A 17,865-nucleotide genomic window follows, 5' to 3' on the forward strand; every position below is an offset into this window, starting at 1 on the left:
CTATCACTGAGCTTAATATGAATATGTGGCTCTATACAACAGTGTGTTTCTTTTTTCTTTAGTTGTGTGACTTACTGCCATCAAAAATCCCATTATACAAATGTGTATAATGAGAAAGGCTGCCACCTGGTTTAGTGAAATTATGATGAAAGATGTTTAGCAAAACTTTGACCAAACATATAATCAAAAATAGTTGATTGCACAGCTAGTCTACATAGTGCCTAGGATCTCATGAAGATCTAGAAAGTTCTTGCAAATGGAATTTTTTTAAATAGAAAAGCCAAAGGGCTTTTTGATTGTACTACTGCCACATCTTCACAAACTGAAAAAGAAATACAAAAACAAAAAGCCTTAAGAAATTAATGACCCTCAACATGTTCAAAAATTAAATTACTTCATTAAAAATATTCTCTTAACATTCATCACATTAAGAAATCACATAAGTAATGAAATAGCTCTTAAATATTCAAGGATAACTTGGGTTGCAAGGGCTTCCGAAGGTATAAACCACCAAAGAGATTTTACTCTAGATTTCTAGAATTAAAGTTATCTATTTTTTTCAAGCAGTTAAGGAGTGATGTTTAGTTTCTATGTTAAAGAGTTTGCAACACTTATGAATATTCCTGTGTTCTTATGATTCTTTGGTCTTGTAAGGTCTGTTTTATATATATTAGCCTTATTGTAAGGAGAAATTTATGTTAAATTATAGATTTTGATGAACTAAATTCCCCCACCCCCAAACTACATTATAATGTGCACATCATGTCACAGTTAATGTTCAACATACCCTCAAATACCATTTTGGGAATCAGAGGCTTAAGTGACACCAAAGCATTTCCACATGTAAATAATAAAAAAGATAACATTAACATTATATTTTTATTTTCAAGGAAGTCAGATTTGAAGAGCAATTACAAAGTGGACAGGAACTTGACAATAAAAACTTAAAAGTTACATTTCAAATGAAATACTATAACTTTTAAAGAAGAAAATGTTATTAACAGCATTAATTTTGTTAAAATAAAAACTTTACCCCTGTTAAATTTAACATAATTTAATTGAGCAAGGAAAGATTCATGAATTGGGCAGCACTCAGAACCAGGAGAAGTTCAGAGAGCTCCACTCAGTAACATGGGCAGGCAGTATTTGTAGACAGAAAAAGTAAGTGACATACAGAAACAGCTTGATTGGTTAGAGCTCAGCATTTGCCTTATTTGAGCATGGTGTGCTAAGGCCTTTGCTTTATATGAACATGGTTTAATCATTTGTGCTGAACTTTGGCTGCTGTGATTGGCAGACACTCGTTTACAAGAGTATACGCTTAGATTGCAGGTTGTTTACATACTAAGGTTGCTGTTTGCTATGTAGGGATTCAAAGTACTACATAATAACTATGGAGGAAGCTTTAGGCCAAATTTAATTTAATCTAACAGTTTCAAAAGCAGGTATTATTTTCACTAAAATGAGATTTTAAAATCTAAATTGAAAAAAGTGTTTATTTTGGAAAAACATTTATTATTACAGAACTTGTTCCTCTTGTAAGGGTCCAAAGTCAGTTACATAATGAATATTAAGGTGCCATGAAAAAAAAATAAAATGTGACACATGTAGAAAATGTTATATTACTAGTATAGTGCTAACCACTTGGTAGATGTTACAATTTTATAGTAAGAATTAATAGTTGTTTAAATATAAATAACTGTTTAAATTGGTTTTGTATTATTTGTATAGCTTCCTCTGTCATTTGACACCTATTAGTGACTATGTGATCAGTAAAAAAAGCAAGAAGCCTTGTAAAAGAGAAAGTGAAAGTAAAAATTTGAAGCATTTGGACTTTTTAAACCAGTCAAGAATTAGACTCTTTGACTGTTTGGACATCATTTAACCAATGGTCTTTCTATGGGCCTATGGATGAGTTATTTAAATTTTGTGGGTCTCATTTATTCAGATCTAAACTAAGAATTTTAGATTCTAAATGTTCTCTATGGACCCATTTAGTATTAAAATGATAGATTTTAAAAACTATGTTGTAAGACTGGCCACAACTAATAGCTATTATACAGATGTATAACATATATGATATATGTGTATATCATATATGTGTATATGTTTTAATTTATATTATATATTTTATAATATATGTTATATATTTATATTAAATATATTTATATGATATATAATATAAATTAAAACATATACACACATATGTGTGTATATGTCTCTGTGCACATACACATATATATGCATACACACATACGTGTGTGTATGTGTGTATATATATTTCTTTTAATTCATCTAACAAATGAAATTGATATTACTCCAGATAGAAAGTGATGCTTGATAAATAACCGAAGATTGAAGGAAAGGACTTGGAAATGCAGGCATAAGTTGGGGAATGGAAAAAGGAGGACAGTCATGGCAAAACTATATAAATGTAGGTAGAAATCGAATTGGAATCCAGGAACTAGGCCATGTAAGGAAGAGAAAGACACGGTTTCAAAGTAAAAGGATGCAGGATTTGTCAGCAGTTTAGATAGTAGTGTGAAATATTAGCGTAATCAGTATCTTTGGCACACGTTTTTTTTTTGATAATTGTATGTCATGTAAAACAGATGGGATATGGCATGGCACCAAGTGTAACACCAACAGTTTTAGTTGAAAGGGGAAGTTTCATTTTTTCTTAAAATACATTAAGAGCTTATCATGTGTTAGTTACTGTGCTGGATGCTGTGTTTGCAGCGCTTGTGTCCTTCAGTGTCCCTCCCGGAGGTTGTCCTTAAAGTCTCATAGAGAAGATGAACATTAAATGCACAAATACTTATGTGATTATAAACAATAAGAAGTTTGTAAAAAGAAAAAGAAAATAGCCTTAGCTTGAGTGGTCAAGGAAAGCTTCTCTGAGAAAGTAACATCTAACCTGGAACTTCAGATACAATTTCTAATTCACAATAACTAATGGGTGGGTATGTGGGACATTGAGCTAGAACAAAAGACAAATATGGGTTAGTTACGGTTTAAGTAGAGTTTAAATCTATCTTTTTTTTAATTTCTGCTTTAGGTCTGCATCAGTGTTAAGTTGCTACATAGAAACATAAAAATGGGGGAAATTTGGGATTTGGTGTCTCCTTTTACAAAGAGAATGAAAGTCATATGATGATTTTTTGTAGAAAGACTTGTATATTAAAATAATAAATTAGAGTTCAACTCTTTTCCTTAAATATTACCTTTAATGGTATGGAAGATAAAATTAGTCTGATGGGAAAAAAAATGACATTTAAGAATTTTAAAACTATGCTTCCTAAATAAGAATTTAATTTTGGTATGTGTGAGCCTATTGATCGGACAGTAGTGCATTGTATTCTGTTAAAATCTTATACCTTATTATGTCATTTTTAAATAATAAAAACACAATTTACTGAAAATTTTAATCAATAGCTCTGAACCTTCTTCACTTTTTTCTAAAATATCAACCAGACTTTTTTCAATTAAATCATTCATTGTAACCTTTAGTAAAATAGGTTCCGTCTAATTTTTAAGATTTGGAAAAACTGAGAATAATTTGTCCTCATTCACATAATATATGAGATGCGAAGTGGGTTACAGGGTATATGGGTTCTCAGAGGGTATTTTAAAATAGCATGTGAGTGTGCAGAGTTTCAAGTAGCAAACTAATTTCAAGATGATCAACACTGATTCTTTTTAAAATTTACTTAGGCAGGTTTCAGGAAGGCATTGTTATATATTAGAGGCAAAAACACAAATGTGCCCCAATTTGGGCCCTTTTTTTGCGCATCTAAAAACACACAGAGGAAAATGGAACTGAAATGAACTTTGTGGTTTGTGAATCCTTTAAAAACCGCAAAAAGCAAATTAATCTCATATGACTTGAGTACTTAGAGATGATGTGTGTGATGATATGTGTAAGACATTTGTTTAGATTCCAAAGTAATGATCAGCTCCCCACAGCCTCCCTCTCTCTACCTCTCTCTCTCAATGTGTGTATTCTCTTTCACTCAACAAGATTAGCAGAAAGAATTCTCTGTAAGTAAAAAATCATGTCTGAGGTTTTGAATGGCCCAATTTCTTAAATCTTTTTTTGATTTCTCTTTTAATATTATTATTATTATTTACTCTCTGCCCTCAACACAGCAGAGGCCTTGATGGGAAAAGGCTTTGTGGGCAAGCGGCAGGTGGGTAGTTGAATCTGGAAGACTCTAACAAATGATACTCCTTCCTTCAGAAGAGTATGAAATGAGACATTTTATAAGGGGAGGGGAGGCTGAGTTGATTTAACCATTCCAGTGTGCAGATACATTAGAAAAGAATTAAGGGATCGTAATGCTTCCACAAATGAAATATTTCAACCATGTAGCACCATCCAAGTGCCCTGTTTGGAGATAATTCTCCATGGATTTCTTCTGTTTGGCACAGTTCAGCCTTTGAGCAAAGGGCGTATTTAAATGGTCTTTACCTTGAGACATTTGCTTACATTCCAGAGTAAAAATAAGCTCTTCTTGCCACCTCTCTTTCTCTGGAGGGGAGAATGGGCAGACATGCCAGCAGCCTATTCCAGCTACAGTCTCCTCATTTTGCATTCCTCTCCTATGGTGTGACTGTCTCACATGCAGGTAAACATCCCTGCCTCCTCATATTGCCCTGTGGGAATGGAAGGTACTTCTCTGGCTGTTGCTTTTTCCTGTCTTTCTGTATCAGGGATCTAGTGTCTTATATCAGTGTATATATATGAAATAGTGGCAAATTTACTCATTAGCTTCCAAGTAGGGTAAAATCTCAGGCCCTTCGTGCTTTCTGATTTGAACTGTGCAAGGAATGGCAAACCCAAATAACTATGGGAACCAGACATGGGACATGAATTGAAAGAAGTAGGTGATATGGTTTGACTCTATGTCCCCCACTTAAATCTCTTGTTGATTTGTAATCCCCAGTGTTCGGGGCAGGACTGGTGAAAGTGATTGGATCATAGGGGCGGATTGCCCCTTGCTGTTTTCATGATAATGAGGGAGTTCTCATGAGATCTGGTTGTTTAAAAGTGTGTCACACTTTCCCCCTTTCCCCTTCTTTCTCTTCCTCCTACTCCAGCCATGTAGGAAATGCTGGCTTCCCTTTGCCTTCTGCCATGATTGTAAGTTTCCTGAGGCCTCCCAAGCCATGCTTCCTGTACAGGCTGTGGAACTGTGAGTCAATGAAACCTCTTTTCTTTATAGATTACCCAGTCTCACATAGTTCTTTACAGCAATGTGAAAACGAACTAATAAAGTAGGTGAAGTTTAAAATAATGAATGGCCGCTGACAACCTTGGTGTGGGTGCTTAATAGGGAGGACTAGTGTCTGCAGCAGCTGAGGAGCAATGTCTTCTTGTGAGATATCCTACTTTTAAAATATTGGCAACCAATCTGACTCAAGAGCACTCATGGAGTTAAACGAAACTGTTATGGACTGGGTCCAGCCCAAGGGCCACCATTTAGTCTTCTCTATCGTAAATGGTGAGATAGTCAAGGATGGGGATGAATTTATTTCTTCCTGTTAACTGTGGAATCACTTGGCACAATGCCTAAGTAGGCACTCATTTTTCTTTTTTTAATCAAAAGTTCTCAGCAAGCTATAAGCCAGACATTAGCTAAGAAGAAATACAATATAATGCCAAAAGATCAACATAAATTTTGTTATGATTTTGTTTCCCAAAATAAGAAAACAGATTTGGTAGACATCATATTTTTTTGTCAGTAATCATCTTATAGTTCTTGACTACTTATATATCCCAGCATTTTATTTTGTCTCTACTATTACCACAATGTTATTATTATCCATTCCTTTGCCCAGTTTCTCACACAGTTTTAATATGGCACTGATGACCCTTGTTTCATGATAAATGGTTTTCATATGTCTACTATAGTAATTGAAAAACTCCAATTATTCTGCAATTTTGTGTATGTGATAGAGTCAGCCACAGAGTTAGAATCATAAAATTTGTCAGGTCAAATCTGAGTTTTATTTCATAGAGATTGGTTTCAGGGTTGTGTAAACAATTGCAAAGATGATTTAAAAACTCTTTTATATTGTATTCAGCAAATAGTTCCCTCAGTATTGGCCTAAAAAGTTTGGAATTCTAAGCTGATTTTCTAAAAGCTCCCAAGAATTGTAGGTTATGTGGTTAAATATTAGATCGTTGTCTGAATGTGTTTATAAGAATTTACTTAACACCTTAGGTGTTAAAATGGGCTAAAAGAGAGCTTCATGTAATGCCTTTCATTCTGTTTGTGCATTTTTGATTATTGGAAAATCCAATGAAAAATAAGTGGGTATCATTAAGAAGTATAAGAGAGAGTGTAAGTATTTGTCCTCTAGGAAATTATAAGTGGATAGCAACAGAAAATTGTTCATAGCTGAATTGAAGAATAGATTGAGATTCTTGAGATTACTATATGCTGGTTATAAAATGCCACACATTAAATTAGCAATTGAGAAAAAGACATGAAAGTAATAGACACATTGATGACTTATGGCAATAAGTATAGAATAAATGCTTTGTATTTGTTTATTGAGGTATAATTTATATGTCGATTTTATCCTGTTTAGGTGAGCAGTTCTATGAATTTCAACAAATGTACAGTTGTCTTTTGGGATTCAGAGGATCAGCTCCAGGACTGCCCCCATGTAACTAAATCAGCACATACTCAAGTCCTGTACTGGAAACAAAGTGTTGGCCCTCTGTATACACATCTTTCACAGCCACAAGTATTTTTTATTGTGTTTGATTTAAAATAAGCCACACATAAGTGGACCAAGGCAGTTCAAACTCATGTTGTTTAAGAGCCAACTGTATACAGTTGTGTAAGCAACCACTACAACCAAAATAGAGTATATCTCCACCATTCCCCCAAATCTTCCATTTCCTGATATAGTCAATCTCCTCCTTTTACACCCCCAGCTCCTGTCAACACAAATCTGATTTCTTTCCCAATTGATATGGTTTGGCTCTGTGTCCCCACCCAAATCTCACCTTGAATTGTAATACTCACCATGGGTCAAGGGTGGGACCAGGTTTATATATGGGGGTGGTTTCCCCCATACTGTTCTCACAAAATCTGATGGTTTTATAAGGGATTTCACCCTTTGCTCGGGTCTCATTCTCTCTCCTGTCACCATGTGAAGAAGGATGTGTTATCTTCCCCTTCTGCCACAATTGTAAGTTTCTTGAGGCCTCCCCAGCCCTATGGAACTGTGAGTCAATTAAGCCTCTTTTCTTTGCAAATTACCCAGTTTTAGGCAGTTCTTTATAGCAGCATGAGAGTATTCAAATACACCAATAATTCTGACTTTTCTAAAATGGCATAAAAGGAGCTGATAAATGATACAGGATTTTGAGTCTGGCTTCTTTCACTTTAATGCTTTTGAGGTTCACAGCTGTTGTTGCATACATCATTGTTCCTTTTTGTTGCTGAGTGGTACTCTATTGTATGAATATACTGCAATTTGCTTATCTGCTTACCAGTTGGGAGATATTTGGGTTGATTTGAGCTTTTGGAGATTATTAACAAAGCCTGTATAAACCTTGTTAATGGATTCTTGTTTAGACACATCTTCATTTGTCTTGAATAAACAAATACCTACATGTGCATTGCCATGTCATATAAAAGTGTATGTTTAATTTTATAAGAACCTGCCAAATTAGTTGTATTAATATAGCTGTGCCATTTAGGATTCTCATCAGGAATGCATTGGAGTCCCAGTTGCTCCACATAGAATATGTGCTTTTTATAAATTTTAAACTAAAATTTCTGCCTCAGATATAATGTATCTTCATATAAAATACATTATATTTGAGACAGAAATTCTTATTTAAAGTTTATAAATTTATAATATATCTAAAATACATTATAGTTATAAAACATACCAATTTTTAATATAATGTATCTGAGGATACATTATATTAAAAACTGATATGTTATATTGGAATTGTGTAATATTTTACAAATACATGATGGCTAAAGTGAAAGTAAGCAGCAGGTTGAATTAATTCCATTTCTCTTATGAGTTAATGGAGGCTAAAACATGTGTTTGTATGTGAGGACAGTCGTTTTTATATCATTTAAAATTTTGGTCAGTCATTCAGTTTCCTAAATACATAGAAGGATGAGTTCAGGAAAGTTGCTAGAGCCTCGTTAATGTTTAAGCCTCAAAGTTCCAACGTGGTTACCAAGGCCAGTCTGTCTTTACGTGGAGCAGGTGGCAGCCCATGCAAAGAACAGCTTGGATGAGCTGGTTTACTTCATAACATTTCCAAGACGATGATAGTTCTAATATAAGTAGAATTGACCTGTACAGATAAGGCAGGTCATTTAAACTAAACTGGATTTTCAGTTGCCCTTTGAGGCACTCCGTGAGGTAGCAATGGGACTTAGGAGTAAAATTCGACTTCCCTAATTTCCAGAATCAATACTATCTTATATACAATGTATAATGCTTGTGTTTTGATAATCTTCTACTCATTCTCGGGGAAAAACACCATAAATGAAAGTGACATTTTCATAATAGAGGCATTTGGGTTTATTCTTTTTGTGGTCATTTTCTTAGGACTAGTATTTTAGAATAATTTACCAAGCTTTTTTGCAAGACTAAAATATAGGGTTAAAGTAGGGTTAAACCTTAACAGTCATAACTTTGTTCCTGAAGTGTGATTATTATCAAAAAGTCTTTTAAAAATGTTTTTCTTAAATATTCAAAAGAGATTGAGACTATCATACAAATGGACAATTTTAGTTTCTCAAATTGTAATTATTGTTCATTAATTCTCAAGAATGCTAACATTTAGAGGTTAGCAAATTGAAGATATTTTGGTAAAAATTATGATTAAATTATGTATTAGAGCAAACCCAACTGTCTTCTGTCTTGGAATGTTTCTGTCTTCCCGTGGGCCTTGAATGCAGATAGAAACAATATTAAAATACTTCTCATGCAACATGAAGTAAACTCCAAAGGAAAAATGCCTTGAGCAAATCACATTCTCTAACCTGTTATGGCCCTCTCTGGGTTACAGAGTTTTGTCTTAAATTTTCATAAATAGCCAATTCTTCAATTTGTGACTATATAAAGACAATAAAAAGTCTTGGAACAATTGACTCCAAACACCAGAATGGAGCTATGAATGTGTATATATCCCTAAAGCTGGTTTACAGCTACTTATATGTACAGCGGCCTCACTCTCTATGAAGTGGGATGTTAATATCAATTTTCTATTCCTTCTCATTAATAAGATAATGATAATCATGAGGAGTGAGGCCAAGTCAATAGTATTTATTTTTATTTACCCTAGTTTCTTCTTTCTTTTGCTGTTTCTTCTAAGCAATTTGTTAGCATGTTCTGTGTTTTATTGCAGTGGGATTTACATGTATGGGTACAGGACATTAATTGGTGATTAATTTATATTTGTGCCTTTTCCCCAATTGTTCACCCAACTCTATTTTTAAAAATAAAACAGAATATGTTTTTCTGTAGTATGTTCTTTCAAATTCTGTCAGCTAGTTTAGGTTTATTGAAAATAATTGTATGAGTTTGGACTAAACATTCTTCATACATTTTTGTTTTCTCTGCCTACAATGCCTTTCACTCATGGTGGTGGTGGGAAAAAGGATGCATTTTTATGTTTGGAGAGACTCATTGTAAAACAGCAGGACACTTCCTGTATAACACCATTAAATGTTGTTCAAACAATGTCAGGGGGACTATATTTGCCCACTAGTTCTATGCAGAAACATTTCCCAAATTAATTAATCTCCTGGTAGACCTCAAGAAAGGGTAGAAAGTTGAAGAAAAGTGTTAAGAGGTTTGAGGTCAGCAATTTGACCTTTTAAAACTTTCTTTCATAAGGAGAATGTCAACAAATAATGTTTGTGGTAACTTTCAATGAAGGATAGAGCTTGAAAAGTAAAACTTCAACTCCCACATATAACATTTGTGAGGAAAATGAAATGAAAACATATGTTCATATAATAATGGGAAAACATAATGTATTTTTCTAAGTTTGAGTTTGCTAGAAGTTCTTTATTATTAAATTATGCTGGGATTCCTAGTAAGCATGCAACACATTTGCATAAGTATTAAAATAATTCATCATGATCAATTCTGTTACAGTAAATCTCAACCCTAATCACAATCTACCATATACTACAGTGGTTCGTCTATATGTGGTATTTCATATTTTACTAAGTTTTGGTGGAACTGCAGCTCCTGCAGCAGCACAAATGTCATCTGAGTTCACTGTGATTAATGTGGCCCTGAAGGAGATCTAATCATGATTAGCCAGTTTCATAAAGTGTTACAGCATCAGTGTCATGTGAGAAACATTTTAAAGCCCTTAAAACTGTATATCCTAGCAAGTAACTCTGGTAGAAAATCTAGGAGGATGACGAGGTTTAATTTGGGAAACAGATGACCCAGGGGGATGAGGGAACAATTATTTGCCTTCAAATACTTAAAGGACCAGAAGGGAACAACACAAATCTAGAACTAATGGCTGAAAGTTATAGGGCAGTGGATATCAACCTAATATACTGAAATTTCAAAAATGGAAACTCATCAGAAATGCAGTGAGCTCCATGGGTCTAATAGGCTCAATGAAGTATGGAGGTTTCTGTTACTAGAAGTATTCAAGGCAAGATGACCACTTCTGGAGACTACTGCAAAGTAATTTTTTAATGGCACAGAAGGTTATATTTGGGTACATTTTAAATTCCTCTTCATCCATTCCATAACTTAATTTCCTTTACCACATAAACACATTTCTTATTTTTATTTATTTATTTTATTTTTTTAGATATTGGTGGAGGCTTCAGTGGGAGATGGCTTCACTGGAGATATTGCAATTGATGATCTGTCATTTATGGACTGCACCCTATACCCTGGTAAGAGAGAACATTTTAATTTGGGGTTATTTCTAAATCTGTTTACTTGGAAAACTTGCAAGGAAATCAATATTTCATTTCTACAAAATTTCCAACATGACCTTGCTTTTATTCTTTTTCTCAAAACTATTAACTCTGGAAAAGATTTTTTTAGATCCTTGCTAGTAATTAGTTTTAAAGTGTCAAACATAGTCAAGATGTTTGAATCACTTATGTCTATGACTTATCACATGCAAAATACTAGAAAATCCTGCCTGAAGTTAAAATGTAATTCCATTATATTTAAGGAGTTACAGTAACCAAACCATTTGCCTTATAATTACATCGCATTGGATACTTTATTAACCTCTCGGATTACTCTCGGGAGGCACTTTAAATATTTCTAACAATTGTTGTCAACCATTTCCTCACTATTTTATGGATTTATGTCTATTAAAATGACATAAATGACATATTTTCCAGATATATATCAATTTTCAAACTTTCCCCTAACTCCAGACTCATATACTCACTACCTACTCAACAGCTTAACCTGGATGTCTAGAAGGCATCTTAAAGATAATGATAGAAAATAACCTAAAATAAACACAACCCAGGCCTTGAATAGTGTTATGAGGAGAAACCCATTCTGAGAAGTGCATAGTGATCTAAGAAGACTGGATATTAAACTAATGGAGTTTGGCACTCAGACTGAGAGCTCTTAAAGTGCACGACAAGAGGGAACATGATCTCCTCCCTGGAGTGATCAGAGGCTGGGGCCCAACAACATTCTCATTTGCCGAAAACTTAATATCCATCCCTGCTCTATCATCTTAGCCTCACTGGTCTGCGGAGCACCAGCTCCATCCCATGCAGAGTCAGGGGATGGGGCTGATTCCAATATTTTCAGTTGTAGCTATGTGACACAGCTCTGATCCTACCCACCACTCAGCATCCTAACAGGATCGATTGGTGTCACCACTGTGTGTCATGGTTTTCATAGAACTCTGGAGACAGCCGAATCCCTCTCTTGAAGGCTGGTAAAACAAGAGGCAGAACTGAACAAATTTACTCTTACCTCTCAATGCCTAAAAGTGAATTCCTGATTACCAGTTGCCTCTCAATCCTGCCACTCCTGTATACCTCCCTATCTCAGCAAATGACAGTTTATATCTAGCTGCTTATTCCATATTAACAAATCTGGTTTATATTAACAAATTTGGTTTAGTACCCACTCCTCATTGCCCTCACCACTTTCCCCATGGTCCAAGCAACCAGTGTCTATGCATGGATCATTGCAATTGCTTTTTAAATGATCTATCTGCTCCTACCTTTGATTGCTATATTCTGAAAACAGCAGCCCACATGTTTCTTTTCAAACTTAGATGAGATTAGGTCATTCTATAGTCAGAATCTTCCTATGACTTTCTGTCTCATTCAGAGCAAACCTCAAACTAATGATAGCTTCCAAGGAATAAATGACTAACCCCTTATACCTCTTGAATTCACCTTTCAACAGTGTATATCTCATTCACTTTTCCCTACTACAAAGGTCTCTTAGCTAATACTTGAGCACTTCAGCCAATTTATGGTGTATTAGTCCATTCTCACACTGCTAATAAAGACATACCCGAGCCTGGGTAATTTATAAAGAAAGGTGATTTAACTGACTCACAGTTCTACATGGCTGTGAGGGCCTCACAATCATGGCAGAAGGTGAAAGAGGAGCAAAGTCACATCTTACATGTTATAGGCAAAGAGAGTGTGTACTGGGTAACTCCCCTTTATAAAACTATCAAATCTTGTAAGACTTACTCACTTTCACAAGAACAGTGTAGGAAAGACCTGCCCCCGTGATTCAATTACCTGTCAATGGGTCCCTCCCATGACATTTGGGAATTATAGGAGCCATAATTCAAGATGAGATTTGGGTAGGGACACAGCCAAACCATATCATATGTTTAGGGCTTTTCCATCTGCTTTCCCCTGTTCCTGGAACAGGTTTCCCACAGATGTCTATCTGACTCCTTCCCTTACTTCCTTCTGGTCTCTGCCAGAGTTTCTTCTTCAGGGAAGCCTCCTCTGAACACAACACAACACAGTTTCTTTCTTATCTGGCATTTTCTATTTCTATTCCTGGTGTTATTTTTCTCCACATCACCTATCACCCTTATGGTTAAATTTCTGTTTTCCCCCATAATGATGTTAGTTGCATGAGAGCAGGTATATCACCTCTTCACTGTTTAATCTCCAATTCCTACAACAGTATTTGACACATACTAGTACTCAACAAATACTTGTTGGATGGATAAGTAGGTAGAGGAATGTCAATAATTTTAGGTGTTTTATATACTCTCGTTATATATTTTAGTTTAGTTTTAATATTATTGCTAAAATATTAAGTATTTCTATGTGCCAGATACTATAGTATATGTCAGTCAGCTTTTGTTGAAAGCCAAGTCTCAGTAGCTTATGACTACATTTAGTTCTTGCTCTCAAGCGTGTGGGTTGGCATAGAGAATAAGAGCAAAGACATAGACAGACAGACAGATAGATAGACAGACAGATAGATCTTAATCATAGCTCTGTGTAATTTTATGTAGCTCTAGGCTATGTGTCTCTGTTTCACGTGGTCCTATCTCTCTGAGACCATGGCTAAAAGACCAAGTCCCTGTTTGACACATTTCATAGAGGATGGAAAAAAAAAGCATATTTGAAATTTCAACTGGGACATGGTATACATCTTACTGTGTCTGTTCATGTTCATTATCCCTTGATCAGATCCTAACAATGGGGCAGAGAAGGATTTTCCACCTACAGGGAGCTCAGCAGGGGTAGGGGAGATAGAAAATCTTTACAAGAAAGAGAGGTGATGTGTAGGGACAATATTACAACCGGCCATTCATACGTATTTTATTTTACTTAATCTTATAATGTTTTAAGAGTCTAGAAGAGTGCCTGGTCCATCATAGGTGAATAGATGTTGTATGTGGGGTAGGATTAATGCCTTTATTATACCAGTTTTATGGAGGAAATTGAAAAGGAGATAACCTGCTCAAGGGTACCTAGCTGTAAAGTGGCAGAACACAGTCACTGCTTCTTGGAACCATAATGTTCACCACTAGTATTATAGGGCTCATCAAACACACTAAACCTGAAAGGAAGAGGCTACAATCTCCAGTTTACAGATATGAAAAATTAAAGACATAAGTAGCGTGGATGAGAATACAAAATTAAGGATTGGACTGTGATTTTACCTAAGCCGGTCTGATTTCAGTGGCCAGGGCTTTCCCCACATTGCCCCCAAATCTGAGATTAGAGAGAATCACTGTGACCTCAGAGTCAGAAGAGAACAAAAAAAGAACACAGAAAAGAAACACAAGTCACCATTGAAACTATTGTTGCCCTAATTATCCGGCTAAATCCATTCCGTGGCTCACAGTTCCAAGGGGAGGTAGAACAGCTACTAGAAGCATAGGCAGAGATGCGAAATATCAGTTACTGAGTGTTGGTCCCAATTTTCTGTTTCAAGTTTTGGAAGAAAAATAAAAAAACTTGAAAAACTGTAGGAGCTGTGTTTTTTGCAATGTCATAAGAAAATAAACTATGGGTCAAAACCACAAGGCTTGTTGAATCCATAGGTTTGATAAAGGAATTTGATAAAGGAATCTTACCATAAAATGAAACAAAAATAAAAATTGAGCTCTATGTAAAAAAAAAAAAAATGTTACTCTTGATGCTTTCCAGTCATTTTTTTTTTTCATAGCATCATGTTATCTGAAGTAAGAATCATGCTTGTAACTTCACTAAGGGGCATTGATTTCCTTTTAATATTAACTGATTATTTGTTTATAGCATTTTTCTTCTTTGGCCAATAAAACAAAGCAAAATAAATAAAAACTCAAAGTCACATACACACAAACCAAAATGTTGACCTAATCCCCAAGATGTGGGTTTCTATCTTACCTACAACTTTTATTTTATAGAAAATGACTGAGCAGTAGATTATTTTACTTTTCTTTGGTACTTCAAAATCAACCTTTTCCCCTCGTGCCTGCCTTGTAATTTTAATGAAAGCAGTGTTCTCCAGCAACCTGGGCTTGAATTTCCACAGTCGTCTTTGACTTTCTTCTTAAACTTCTTCGGTTGTAAATTCCACTGACTACAACTACAAGATATTTCTCGGACCTGCTGTTTTTTCCATTACTCTAATTCAAGTCAGTGTTGACTTGAATGAAAAACAAATATTAGACCAAAAATGTTATTAATATTCCCCAAAAGTTTTTATGCCCTTAAATTAGTTTATTTTTACTTTGTCTTAAAACGTCATCATTTGCTCTTCCAAGTCATCTCTCTCATATTCTGAGCTATAGCTTTTTTCTAATTTAATTTTCAAATCATTCTCAATTATGAATTATACCTGATTTGTTTCAATACTTTTATAATATTGTTAATTTATTTTTCCTACTTTATTAAGATATAATTGGCAAAATGATGTATAGTCAAGGTGTACAATATGATGTTTTGACATGTCTATATATTATGAAATAGTTACCACAATCAAACTGTTAGTAATTGACACATCTCTAACCTCATATAGTTACCCATCCTCTGTGTGTGTGTGGTAAGAGAACTTGGCCGGGCCTGGTGGCTCATGCATGTAATCCTAGCACTTTGGGAAGCCGAGGTGGGCAGATCACCTGAGGTCAGGAGTTCAACACCAGCCTGGTCAACATGGTGAAACGTGGTCTATACTAAAAATACAAAAGTTAGCTGGGCATGGTGGCACACACTTGTAATCCCAGCTACTTAGGAGGCTGAGGCAGGAGAATTGCTTGAAACTGGGAGGTGGAAGTTGCAGTGAGCCAAGATCATGCTACTGCACTCTAGCCTGGGCGACAGAGCAAGACTCTGTCTCAAAAAAAAAAAAGCACTTAAGATCTACTCTCAGCAATTTTCAACTGTACAATATCTTACTGCTGACTATAGTCACCAGAACTTATTCTTCGGATAACTGAAAATTTGTACCATCTTACCAACATATCTCCATTTCTTTCATCCCTCAACCTCTGCTAACTACCTCTCTACTCTGTTCTGTGAGTTCAACTTTTAGATTCCTCTTACATGTGTAATCATGCAGTATTTGCTTTCTGTGTCTGTCTTATTTCACTTAGTGTAATGGACATGGCATTATTCTAATTTCATAATGACAGGATTTCTTGATTTTTTTTAAAGCTGCATAATGTTCCAATGTACATATATATTAGATTTTCTTTATCCATTCATCTATCTCCATACATGTAAGTTGTTTCCCTATTGTGACTATCGTGAATCACGCTGCAATGAACATGGGAGTTCATTGGAGTCCAGATGTCTCTTTGAAATAGTGATTTTATTGCCCCTGGGTATACACCCAGAACTGGGATTGCTGGATTATGTGGATAGTTACATTTTAATTTTTTTGAGCAACCTCCATACTGTTTTTCATAATGGCTGTATCAATTTACATTCCTACCAACAGGTATAAGTGTTCCCCTTTCTCCACATCTTCACCAACACTAGCTATCTTTTAACTTTTGATAATAGACATCCTAACAGATGAGAGTTAATATCTCATTGTAGTTTTGGTTTGCATTTTCCTGATCATTACTGATAATGAGTGCCTTTTCATATACCTGTTGTCTATGTCTTCTTTGGAAAAAAAGTCTATTCAGGTATTTTGCCCCTCTTAAAATTGGATTATTTGTTGTTGTTTTTTGTTTTGTTTGTTTTTGCTGTTGAGTTGTATAAGTTTCTTACGTAGTTTGATATTAACTCCTTATCTGTTATATGGTTCGGAAATACTTTCTTTTGTGATTTTTGTACATGATGTAAGATAAGAGCCCAATTTCATTTTGCTTTGCGTGTGGATATCCATTTCTTTAACATCACTTATTGAAGAGATTATTTTTTCCCATTGTATATTCTTGTCACTTTTTTTTATAGGTTGCTTGACTGTATATGTGTGGGCTTATTTCTGTGCTTTCTATTATGCTCCATTGGTCCATGTTTCTGCTTTTATGCAAGTACCATGATGTTGTGATTACTACAGCATTGTAATATAATTTGAAATCGGGAAGTATGATGCCATCAGTTTTTTTCTTCTTGTTCAAAATTGCTTTAGCTATTTGGAATGTTTTGTAGATCTCTATGAATTTTTGTCTTAGAGACAAAGATTTGAGGATCTTAGAGGAAAAGCTTTTAACTTTTTACCATTGAGTGTGATGTTAACTTTGGGCTTGTACAGGGGTTCGCTTTTACCCACATCCTCCCAATACTTGTTAAAAGTTTTAAGACTGTTACTGTATTAAGGAGCATTTCTTCTATTCCTAATCTGTTTGGAGTTTTTATCATGAAATGATGTTAAATATTGTCAAATGCCTTTTCTACATTTGTTGACGTGATCATAAGATTTTAAGCCTTCATTCTGTTAATGTTATGTATCACATTTATTAATTTTCATATGTTGAACCACCTTTATGTCCCAGGGATAAATTCCACTTGGTCATAATATATGATCCTTTTACACTGTTATTGAAATCAGTTTGCTAGTATTTTGTTGAGGATTTGCATCTATATTCATCAGTCACATTGTCCTGTAATTTTCTTTCCTTGTAGTCTCCGTTTCTGGCTTGGAATCAGGCTGAAATTTTTTTTTCTTTTTTCTTCTTTTTTTTTTGAGACGGAGTCTCACTCTGTCGCCCAGGCTAGAGTGCAGTGGCATGATCTCGGCTCACTGCAAGCTCCGCCTCCCAGGTTCACGCCATTCTCCAGCCTCACCCTTCTGAGTAGCTGGGAGTACAGGCGCCCACCACCATGCCCAGCTAATTTTTTGTACTTTTCGTAGATCCGGGGTTTCACTGTGTTAGCCAGGATGGTCTCGATGTCCTGGCCTCGTTATCCGCCTGCCTCGGCCTCTCAAAGT

The 17,865-nt window shown here is 35.1% G+C and overlaps 1 protein-coding gene across 1 annotated transcript in view; it reads left to right on the forward strand.

Moving 5' to 3' along the window:
• Positions 1–17,865, forward strand: part of MALRD1 (MAM and LDL receptor class A domain containing 1) — a 642,247-nt gene that overhangs the window by 144,259 nt on the left and 480,123 nt on the right. The window contains 1 exon segment of the mRNA XM_055092251.1: positions 10,835–10,922. Coding sequence (XP_054948226.1) covers positions 10,835–10,922 — 88 coding nt within the window.

This window comes from Pan paniscus, chromosome 8 (assembly GCF_029289425.2).
Source record: "Pan paniscus chromosome 8, NHGRI_mPanPan1-v2.0_pri, whole genome shotgun sequence".
Lineage (NCBI taxonomy): Eukaryota > Metazoa > Chordata > Mammalia > Primates > Hominidae > Pan > Pan paniscus.